Below are 11499 nucleotides of genomic sequence, written 5' to 3' on the forward strand. Positions count from 1 at the left end.
AACATAACTTACGTTCTAGGGTAGATATATTGAATACAAAACATTCATTACGTTCTAGGGTGGATATATTGCATATAAAGCGTTCATTACGTTCTAGGGTGGATATATATTGTACAGAAAATATAACTTATGGTGAGCATATCACTTCCACTTATGTGGGATGTAGCTCAATATATTATCGAAAATAATATAAATCGAATAGGTCAGTAAAATACATATAATACAGCCTACAGGATACAGTTAATCAGTTATACATGATACAGCTAACTATGTAAACCTCGTAGTTTCTACTTCTGCGACTGACATGTGATGTTACTACAAACCTATTTGCGTTGCGTAATATTGCAAATCCTTTTTTTTCTTTTTAACCACTCAGGCATGTCGGCGAGAATTACGTTCTGGGACAGAGGATAAAGTACGTACCTGTTAAAAAATGCACGAAATATCATAATTTGAAACGCATCAGTGAATTTTATTAAAACTTGCTATTTCTATGGAACGAGGGATTTTCGAATTTTTGCTGACTTCGTCTTTATTGCTTTATTGTTGTTGTTCCGTATTGATGCTTTGGTTGTAACGGGCTTTGCCGTCAAAAACATTAGTTCATCGTTGTTCTAGTTCAAATTACTGCTTGCGTAATGGACGGTATGGTATTTGTTTGCTATTTATTTAGTTATGATATGCGTTAATAAGTAAAGGAAAATAAATTAATAATATCTTTTCAGCTGAAAGATTGGCAAAGCTCAATGCTTACCTTATATCAAAGGGAAAGAAACCAAAAGAGTTATCAAAAAATTACATAAAAGCAAATGCTACAAATGTAAAACGAGGAATTCTGACTAAAAAGTGTCAAAACGTGGCTGAAGTGAATTGTACTGATAAAGGTAAACCATTATTTTTTACATGGGACTATACAAAGAAGACGGTACACTTTTTCTGCTAGGTGTCGGTAATTATTTAAATTAAAAAATACGGAAAAACACACAAAACAACACTACAAAGTGTTAATGTAAAACAAATTAATTAAATAATAATACCTTTCTAAATTCATAAAACACTAGTAAGAACATTTTTCCACATTAGGACCGTTATATACGCTCTTTCGTTCACTTTACTGTCGTCGAGTCTGTGGTGTAACTGTTTGCGTGCGGTCGTTTACTCTCGTTGTTTCATTTTTACCGGATTTGAGTCCCGCACATTAGAATACTTTTTTTTTTTTTCAAGTTTTTTTTGTTTGATTAGCACGAGTTTGGGGTTAGGGGTTAGGGATTTAAATCTTATGTGTATAAACCGTGAAACTAACTGCTCCCCATAGAATAGAGAAATGAATTTGTCACCGCCTCCTAGCGGCAAAAGTGTACCGTCTTCTTTGTGTAGCCCCACGTTTATTTTTTGTTTTTCACACACTAATATTTTAATGTTTATGACAGCATGCATGGGTAACCTCGCTTTTTTATTTTCTTAATCGAATGCAACAACAATTGAACTCGCAGTCGTTTATCCCCGGGTATCAACTTGCTTTTCAAGATATGGTTGTGTAACATTTGTTTTTATCTCACACAATGATTTATTCACACGTGTAAAAACACCAAGGGTCCATTTTGAGGCTGGTTGAATTGAACATTAACATTATCATGATCCCACCAAGTTTGATATGACCTTAAGGACCTTAACTATGTGAATGAATGAAACATATTTATCCTCTCATTTACCAACTAAAAAGTGATCATGTTTATTTTAATAGCCACAAAGAAATCTATAAAGATGATCGAAAGTACTCAACCAAATCTACCTAAAACTATTAAAAGACTTCCTTCAAAGACCAACAAAGCTGCAAAAACTTTTGGCAGAAAAAGTAATTTAACCAATCAAAAGATCAGACAGGGAGAAAACAAATTTAATGCGACTAAAGATTCAATGAAACATAATGATACTCTTCTTGCAAAAACGCCAACCAAAGCAATGGTAGCTAGAAACTTACAAGCCACACCTATGTCCTCGAAAAAACTCTTGTCACAAAAACTGCTTCGTCGAAGCATGGGGCATGCTATTGTTTCAAAAGAAAACTGCACACCAAAAAAGATTTCTCAACCTATGAGAACTCCAGTTTGTAAATCTGTAACACGACGAAGTATTCTTTCGAAATCGGTTCAACCTAAGAGCAGAGTAAGGACTTTTATTGCTGAACAAAGGAGTAAAACTCCAGCGCCCAAGAAACGACTGGCAAAGCAATCTGAAAGAGAGGAGAGAATGTATGTAGACCTTCCCTCAATTTCCATCTTTAAATATAGATTTAAATTAGATATAAATGTGTATGAAATGAAGATGAATAATATACTTTGTAAATCTATAACGATCATGGCAATTTGTACCTGTTAGAATTTAGATCACATTGTCAAGTTGTTATTTAAAACAAATTGTAACAAAGGCTATCATGTTTAAACTTATATATATATGCCTATTTGTACCAATATCATTGTGATTAGATAAATGTTTTAGAATAAATTGCATTGTAGGTTGAAGCTCAAAGCATGGTTAATATCTCGTGGGAAAAGTGTTGATCATCTCCGTGGTTTTAAACCAGCAAAGACTATGCTAACTCCAGTAAATTCACCACAACAAAAAACTGGAAACAGCAGGACTTCATATTGGCCGGTAAAAATATGTGATTTGCCTGCTCGCTTTTTCCACATTGTTAAGCGACATTTGGCTTCATAATTTTTATTATTTTTGAAGTACAGAGTGTAACTTGTAATATTTTATGTTAGTATCTAGCCATCTAAAAATTTCCTGATTGTGGTTGGAATAATTAACAACATTCTGTAAGAGTGGTGGGGCTACGGGTATATAGTTATGTATGTATTCCCTGTTTACTGTAATTATTATAAACAGAGGTTTAGAGAGGAGGACTACCAAGATGAGATCAGCATACTGATGAAACATGCCATGCAGGAAGCAACAGATTGCTTGAATGAGGTAAATTAAAGACTTTAAGACATTTTTAACTTACCTTTATCTGAATATGAGTTTTACCACATTAAATATAACTTTGTCGATTGTCGGTAAATATTTAGTTTTTGTGTATAGCTGAAAACTTTTTTTGGGGGGATTGAGTAATTGCTGTTACACACATTTCGCCCAACGACACATTTTCCCATGAACCCATAATGGTGGCAGCAACAAACCTCAACCCAATCAGTGTCTTCTGGTCTACAGAGAGAACTCGAACAATGTTTTCGCGTTGAGGATCTCATGGTAAAAAAACAAAAACTTTCAGGTTCATTATTTATTTTTCAGAATTGTTCACCTACTGAAGTACATCAGAGACTTGTTGAGTTTCGAGAGAAAATCCCAAGTGCTGAACAACATGCTATATACTGGATCACCATGGCTGCTGTTTATGAAAAACTGGGAAAATCGAATGATGAAATATTAAATGTTTATGAAACAGCTGTGGATCTCGATGCACAAGTAAGGAGATGGTTATATTAAATACTTCATGCAAATTAATAGTAAAAATATGCATTAAAAAAATACAAGTCAAGTATTACTGAACTTACTGGTATGTAATGATATATATTCAATACGTAATGATATATACATGGTAAGTCATGAAATAATAATTTTAACTTAAAAATCATTTTAGCCATTGGAGCAGTTAAAAGTTGCGTTGAATGAATTTATATCAAAACCACCAAAAATGGACATAACCCCAAGCTATTCTATCAATGGTAAGAAAAAAAGTTTACATCTTAGATCTTATTATTCTATTATTCTAATCTAATTGATGCCCTTAATACTTGCTAGAGAGTACATATTATTAAACCCTTGTAAAACAGCTTTAGTAACCATTCTTAACAAAAACATTTAAATGTAACGTAGTTTATAGTATTTTTGCAAATGCCATTAATTCAAATTAATTCTGCGACAATTTAGGGCTAAATTATGTGAACACTATATTTTAGACCCAAAAGTTTTTAAAGGAAAAGGTGTAAACCTATTTTGAGCTTAGTGTAAACTAGTTTATTACATTAAACCAACGAATGAGGAATGATTGGAGTTACTATGTGAAAGGAATCATTGGTTAAAAAAGAAGTTCCACAATAACTTTAAATGTACTGAAAGTTCTTGCAACATCATTGCATAATACACCACTTGGCATTAAATAGTAATAATAGGTTCATGCTTTTAGTGCTCATGTAACAAAGTATAGTTTATTGTTTAGTTTTCATAGCAATTATCTGGTACAGACTAATCAGTAAGTTTTGAAAGCCTCTAATTTTAAAACTTAACAATAAATTTACCAGAACAAGGAACATCTTCTTCAACAACAATCAGCCAACGTACAAGTCCAATACGTGGCCAAGTATTCCAAACTCCGATAAAATCATCTCACCCTCCATCACCTCTAGTGGCTGGATCTCCTTCATCCGTCATCAAGTTACGGATGATTTCGAAATCTTCACCAGTATTTAAACAGTAAGTTCACAATTACTATATTTTAAAACTCTTATGAAGCAAGACTTCTTAAACTTGAGGTCGTCAAAAAAAATAATATACAAGTACTGCATGTGTTATGGTATAAAAAAAGGTAGCAAAAAATTTAAGAATATTAAAAGGGGTTGTAAGCAAAAATGTTCGGAAAGCCCCTTTCTAAAGCCAAGATTGCATTTATTCCTAGAATCCTCTTGAAAAGAGCCCTGCCTCTTACCACAAGTGCCATAGTAACACCGGTTCGTCGTTCGAAGAGAATTGAGAATGCAAATTCAAAGTACCCGCAGTATGTTCGACCCCACCACCCATGTATCACCAACCCACAAGTGAGGTTTTTTTTTATTTTAACTTGTTTGTTTGGAAGGTATTTTAAAAAGTCGAAATATTTATTTAAATGTTTTTATTTATTGGATATATAATGAGAGTTTTCAAGAACAATTTAATGCACAGGAATGTATTACATTAACTTTTATAGATTTTATTCTGTATACAAAAAAAATACAATTTTACAGTAAATAACTAAATATAGATCCAAGCAATGCTCTTTGGACATGACAATTTAAAATGTGGACAAGATATTTATTTTAAGATGAGATAACATTAATAGGATTTGCTGGAGTCAATGAATAAGGAGATGGAATCATGTGACTTTGTGTTTGACGAGAACAAAGCACTTGGGGAAGATTATGCTGATGTTTCTACCATTCTGAACTTGGGATAACAGTAAAATATATAAACATTGTTTTATAAATATATAACTGCCATGATGCATGGGATGCCAATGCAGTGTCATTTTTTAAATGCTGTTTTATCCGCGCATGTTTTGATTACCCATAATGCTATGTATTAGCTATGATTTTAAATTTTAACTCTTTGTTTAATAATTATTATTAAAAATGCATTGATATTGAACTAAAATATATATGGTTGGAAAATATTTAGGCAACATAGGTGTTCCATCTGTTCCTTTTGCTCATGTACTTATTGCACATAAACAGTAAATAAAGAATCATAATAGTTTATGGGTAGAATCTGGGTTGCAATTATGAAAAATTAGATAAGATAGTGTGTGATGCACATTTAAAATTAAGCAGTATTCCATATTGAGGTTTCGTCTTTTTCCAACTTCCCATTTGGAAACACTGCGTTGATGTCAATATCTTGGAAATACTCGAGTCTGTGGCTGTTAGGAATTTGTTAAGCTAGTAATAAATAATGTTCAACAAGATGGGGTTTAGTGTATGAGTGCGGAAGTAAAAGACCTTGCGTGACGGGGCAAAGATAGTCGTTATAACATGGGTGTTCTGTTTCACATCATACACCTTTTCCCGCTAACGAGTTACCATATATGTTACTTTGTGGATTTTTTATATGGTCGACAATTGGGACAACTCATTAGTAAAGAAATAAATGGTGATTTACAACACTTACAAGTCAGGTTTTTCATATTTCCCTTTTGGTGCCGAATACAGCGTTTCATACACGCGGTTTGTGTCCACACCATGCATGGCGAATGCATTGAACTTATCTATCCCAGCTGGTAGATAATCCCAAGGCATTATCGCACACCCTGTCCAGGTGTTGCCGGTGATTTTTGCAGAATATTCCATCTCAAGGTTTTTCTTCCAAACTTCTCTGCATTTCTTGAAGAGCAAACCAAGATGTTGGCCATGCCTGCAATTAATCTATATGATTTTAAGTTATAACATAGTTTTTTGTTTATCTTTTTGAAAATGGTAACAGAGATTATATTATTTAAACGATAAGGATAATGAAATTATAGCAAAATGGCAGTTGTTAAAATTTTAAATGAAAATTAAATTGTTTAAAGTTATGTTGATATTTAGAAGAAAGCACTAACGGTCCAAATTCAACTTCATAGTACTCTCCAGTCTTTGAGTTGTAAAAGAACACTTCAACAACTGAAAGTTATAAAAGCATAAATGTATTGCAATTTATCATATTATAAAGTGAAAAATTTCAAGCAAATCAACAATTTTCGGACTTTGCCATCATAAACACATACACATGCGGTCCAACTGCACCTTCGTAATCCCAAAGTAACCAGAGTGGCTTTCCTTCTTCTCCAACCGGAGCAGGATCGTTAAAGTAGGGGGCTTTAATAGTGAGTTTTACACCGTTTTCCACGCCTTCCAACTTCATTTTTACCGGTTCATGATCGATGGGATCACCTTCCCATTGTTGTGTTATTTCAAACTCGTATACCATTTTGCTCAGTGTTGCTTTTAGAAATTTTCAAAATGAAATACGTAAACAAAATATTTCAGCAGAAATTTAGGTAAAGTCCCTCATGTAAAAGATATTTGTTAGATCCCATAAGTCAACATTTATCGTTGCATGTTCAAAAAAAGTTTTAACTAATCTAAAGCATTTTTTAGAGTTTTCCATTTGTACATACGCATTTCTTTATATTTTTCGGCTACATGTATAATTTTTGGCAATCAACTATTTTCTTACGCACTATTTGCGGAACTACTATAATCATATTTTTTACGAGAATGTATGGGATCTTTTACAATCCACGCGTAGAACATTTCAATGGGTAACTTTTGTTAGACGTTATTTAGTTTAAGTTGTAACGCAATTTAAGTTTAGATGTTTTGATTTTAATAACATTGGATTGCATTGTTTTTATTTGTAATACAGGTGCAATTGACGCCTGCTGTGTAATGTTTGTTAGCTTTTAAAAACATGGTAAACGTCACAAAAGGAGTTCTTGTCGAGTGCGATCCTGCTATGAAACAATTTCTTTTGCATTTGGATGATTCAAACGCTCTTGGAAAAGGGCATAAGTTTATACTTCAGGACTTGGACGAAACACATCTTTTTATAGCTGTTGACGTAATACAACAAATACAAGAGAGAATTGATGAACTTATGGACAGAAACTCATTTGCTCCTGGTCAAGTAGCTGCATAATTTTTCGCTCACATATAAAGAATAATATACTTACCCAACTAGTTGTTTTTTTTAACAAAACCGTTCATTGACACCTATTTCGTGAAATACTGCTTATTTATAACATTTACCGCTGCTTCTACCATTCATTGTTTTTTTTCTATTAAAAGCAAGGAAACATGGATTTTAAAAATGAAACATTTGATGTTGAATCATCAATGCATGAAGACAGTGACTCAGATTTCATGGGAAGTGAACTCGAGTTTCAACTTTACAGTCAGATTCATTATCACCAAGAACCTGTAATTCCAGAAGTTACACCTGCTTCCCCAAATAGAACTGGAACGAATCATTTCAATCAAATTTTGGAACAAAAAGGGGGAGAGGATCATTTAAGTAAATTTTTAACACAAAAAAGTTTGGGTTTTTACTATGAGTTTGATAATCAGTGTTCATCAAGTAATGAGCGTGATGTGAGGGAACAGAAGTTTTCACATCTGGTTGATGATAATAGTGACTCGGATATAAGTGATCTGGAAAAATGGGAAATACTTGATGATGTGAAAGATTCCAATGAAGAGAATACTATTCACATACATGTTTCAGAGGATGCAGTTACTAGTGATGATTCTAAAGCTTGTTGGAAGATTTGTAAAGAGGACATACTAGCTGGACTGAATAAATATCGAGATACAAGAAGGTACTTTGGTGATTCTAATGTTCGGTGCAAAAATTGTGACCTGACTGGTCACATTGCCAATGAATGCTCTAAACCAAAGAAAGTAAAGCCGTGTTTTCAGTGTGGGATAAAAGGACACATGGCAAAGTTTTGTCCCAAGCATATTCCTGTCTCTCGTCGACATTTAAGTTTTAGCTGCAATCGATGTGAGCAAATGGGTCACATACAGTCTGAGTGTCCTGATTTGTGGCGCCAATATCATAAGACAACTAAAGCTGGTTCCTTAGTCACCTCATCCTTGCCACTACCCATGAGCAAGAAGAAATGCTGCTACAACTGTGGAAAGCGTGGACATTTTGGCTTTGATTGTAAGAAATCAAGAAGTCAGACATTTGCTGCTGTTACACAGCCCACTGTATTTAGGTATGATCATTGGATTTGGATTGAACATGCGAAAAAATCATCTGGAAAAAGTAGTAAACGACCCATGGTTAAAACAAAAGATAAAACACAAATTAACAAAAACGTCCAGGTAACTAGAACTGTTCATTTTAACCTTGCCAAGGAAGCTTTGACGGTGAAAAGAAATGATGGTGTAAACAATAAAAAAAGGAAAAAAGAAACCAAAAAGAACATCAAATTTAAAAAAGAAAAAGATTTGGGTGATTATTCAGGGAAAAAATCTAAGAAACCAAAAAAATCTTTAAAACGCAAAGCAGTAAATTTCAAGGATGAAAACTTTAAACAAAACAAGAAGTTCAAGTTAAATAAGAAATTGGGGAAAAAAATCAAAAGCTGATAATAATTTTAACTTCAGAAACAGAACTGCTACCTAGTAAATACTAAATACAAGACTTAGTTAATTATCTTTTGTTGATCTTACAGCTCGCTTTAGTCTTACCACCTTACTGCTAATGTTTAAACAGCAAGCAGTGCATATTGTATTGTTGTAAAACTAAATGGTGTCTCAATAGTCTAATTTTTAAGTGCTGCTGAGCTATTGTTTATGTCAATTGTGTCTTGTTTACATAATGTGTTTGTTTTACCATTTTCTTTTTCTTTTGGTGGTCGGTTATTGCATTTCACATGTTCTGAATTGAAGTGATTCATAATTTGGTTATCGTCAATTCATTTATGAACTAAAACTCCCAAAAAGACGGCTATGTGAGTTTTAATGTAATTGTGTTTTTGTTTTACACCAGATATTAAATGAGGCTTCCTGATTTGGTTTTGTGTCATCTTAAGCGGCAATTTCTTAGATCAGCTTCGCATAAGTTGTTCTTTAAACGCTGCAAAACTTACTATGCAACCACACCTATTTATTATGTTAACTCTGTGCCACACATTGGCCACCTGTATACCACCACCCTTGCTGATACTGCTTGTCGATGGAAACAGCTTGTAACTGACACTGAGTGTCGGTTAGCTACAGGAACAGATGAATATGGCTCAAAAGTGATGAAGGCTGCAGCCATAAATGATATGGAAACGATAGAATATTGTAACAAAATATCATCAAGGTAAGATTCTGATCATTGTTGGTTACTTTTGTAAATATCCAAACAAAACAAATAATTACCATAATTTATAAAAAATATTTTTAACAAAATACGGGATTATTTTTAAGATCTAGTATAACAGTCAAATAAAATAGTTTTTACCATAATACCATTTGTAACACACTAATACTAACAGAGTGTTTTTTAACGGATTTTAGGTTCAAAGAAATGTGTGACGAGTTTGGGTTAAGTTATCATGACTTTATCCGTACCACTGAGGAACGACACAAAGAAACTGTTCAACACTTTTGGGAAGTTGTTCAAAGTAATGGATACATATACAAAGGTAGCAAACAATTGATACTTTCTTGAATGATACTAGTATGCGGCAACACCATTTTTAAATCATTAAATAAGATAACAACCAAACTTCTACTGGTTTTGATGATTTGTTATGATTAAAATATATTGACCCTGAATATTATTTCTACTATTTTCAATGTTTTAAAGAATCCATGTTTGTACAGGTATTTATGAAGGCTGGTATTGCACTTCCGATGAAACTTTTCTTACTCAGTCCCAAGTGGAAGAAGTTCACAATAAATCCACAGGGAAAAGCGAATATGTTTCCATTGAATCCGGGCATGCAGTAGAGTGGACTAAAGAAACAAACTATATGTTTCAACTTTCCTTTTTTACCGATATTATCCGAGAAAAAATACTAAGTGATCCAGATTTTGTTTATCCATCCAAAGCAAGGAATGCTGTTTTAAAGTTACTTGATGAACAAATTGGAGATCTCTCTATTTCCAGAGAGAGAAGTAGGGTTCCATGGGGGATTCCCGTTCCTGGGGACTCAAGCCAGACCATTTATGTATGGATGGATGCATTGGTCAATTACCTTACAGTTTCTGGGTATCCAAGATCAAGTTACACAGAAATGTGGCCAGCAGATGTCCATTTTATAGGGGTGGATATTTTGAAGTTTCATGCAATTTTTTGGCCAGCGTTTTTAATGGCTGCTGGTATTGAACTGCCTAAACAAATTGTTGCCAGTTCCCACTGGACTATAGACTATTCCAAAATGTCGAAAAGCAAAGGAAATGTGGTGGATCCATTTGATATTGCGGGAAAAGTAACAGCAGAGGGGTTTAAGTATTTTCTTCTTAGGCAAGGAGTGTTGGAACATGATTGTAATTACACTGAGAGTTTGGTTTATGAAGTTATAAATGCGGATCTTGTCAATGTTTTGGGGAACTGCTTAAATCGAGCAGGAGCTAAAAAACTAAATCCTCAGAATCACTACCCTCCATTTCATAAAGAAATATTCTCCAAGGATGACTTAGGCAACTACATTGAAAAGCGAATAACAGACTTGGACATGAATTACATACAGCAAGTGAAAAACCTTCCTGCGGTTGCAGACTCCCATTGCTCAAAATTTCACTTCTACAATGCAATTCATGAAATCATCTCCATTGCAAGGGAAGCAAACATGATGGTTCACCGACACCAAGCGTGGAAGTTAGACGAACATCCCGATGATCTGAAACTGTTGGAAAGCATAGTTCATTCAGTGTTTGAGGGTTTAAGGGTGGCCGGTATTCTTCTTCAGCCAATTATTCCAACTTTGGCCACAAAACTGTTGGACAAGTTAAATATTCCTCAAAATGAAAGAACGTGGGTTAAAGCTAATGAAAGTTTTCTTGAGTTAAATGGCCAACATGAACATTTAATAGGAAGAAAGCTGGGCAACGATACTACAGTTCTCCTCAAGCGTTTAAAGAAATAGTGTTTTTTTTTGTTTTTAAATAAAGTTATGCCTTGGCAGTTCTCTGTGTAAGTAGGTCATTACATTAATTTTCAAATAAAGGTTAGTTTTTAGAGAAAGTTCACAGGAATACTCAC

The 11499-nt window shown here is 33.7% G+C and overlaps 4 protein-coding genes across 4 annotated transcripts; 3 read left to right on the plus strand and 1 right to left on the minus strand.

Moving 5' to 3' along the window:
* The first annotated feature begins 485 nt into the window (after positions 1-485).
* LOC149740136 (cytoskeleton-associated protein 2-like) lies at positions 486-5514 on the plus strand. Its single transcript, XM_089872390.1, has 10 exons — positions 486-645; positions 726-884; positions 1745-2252; positions 2517-2655; positions 2893-2976; positions 3298-3471; positions 3647-3731; positions 4308-4479; positions 4682-4820; positions 5102-5514. The coding sequence occupies exons 1-10, from the start codon at positions 639-641 to the stop codon at positions 5213-5215; spliced, it is 1581 nt and encodes a 526-aa protein (XP_089728516.1). The 5' UTR covers positions 486-638; the 3' UTR covers positions 5216-5514.
* Positions 4880-6815, minus strand: LOC149740137 (UPF0462 protein C4orf33 homolog). Its single transcript, XM_089872398.1, has 4 exons — positions 6540-6815; positions 6356-6416; positions 5926-6168; positions 4880-5677 (listed from the first exon to the last, which is right to left on the minus strand). Exons 1-4 carry the CDS (start codon positions 6721-6723, stop codon positions 5581-5583), a joined length of 585 nt encoding a protein of 194 aa, XP_089728524.1. The 5' UTR covers positions 6724-6815; the 3' UTR covers positions 4880-5580.
* A 328-nt stretch (positions 6816-7143) lies between these two features.
* LOC149740138 (zinc finger CCHC domain-containing protein 7-like) lies at positions 7144-9295 on the plus strand. The gene has a single exon (XM_089872392.1). It carries the CDS (start codon positions 7593-7595, stop codon positions 8889-8891), a length of 1299 nt encoding a protein of 432 aa, XP_089728518.1. The 5' UTR covers positions 7144-7592; the 3' UTR covers positions 8892-9295.
* A 6-nt stretch (positions 9296-9301) lies between these two features.
* LOC149740139 (methionine--tRNA ligase, mitochondrial-like) lies at positions 9302-11421 on the plus strand. Its single transcript, XM_089872389.1, has 3 exons — positions 9302-9612; positions 9810-9937; positions 10119-11421. The coding sequence occupies exons 1-3, from the start codon at positions 9302-9304 to the stop codon at positions 11381-11383; spliced, it is 1704 nt and encodes a 567-aa protein (XP_089728515.1). The 3' UTR covers positions 11384-11421.
* The last annotated feature ends 78 nt before the right edge of the window (positions 11422-11499 follow it).

The sequence above is a fragment of the Ciona robusta genome, chromosome 2 (genome assembly GCF_009617815.1).
Source record: "Ciona robusta chromosome 2, ASM961781v2".
NCBI lineage: Eukaryota > Metazoa > Chordata > Ascidiacea > Phlebobranchia > Cionidae > Ciona > Ciona robusta.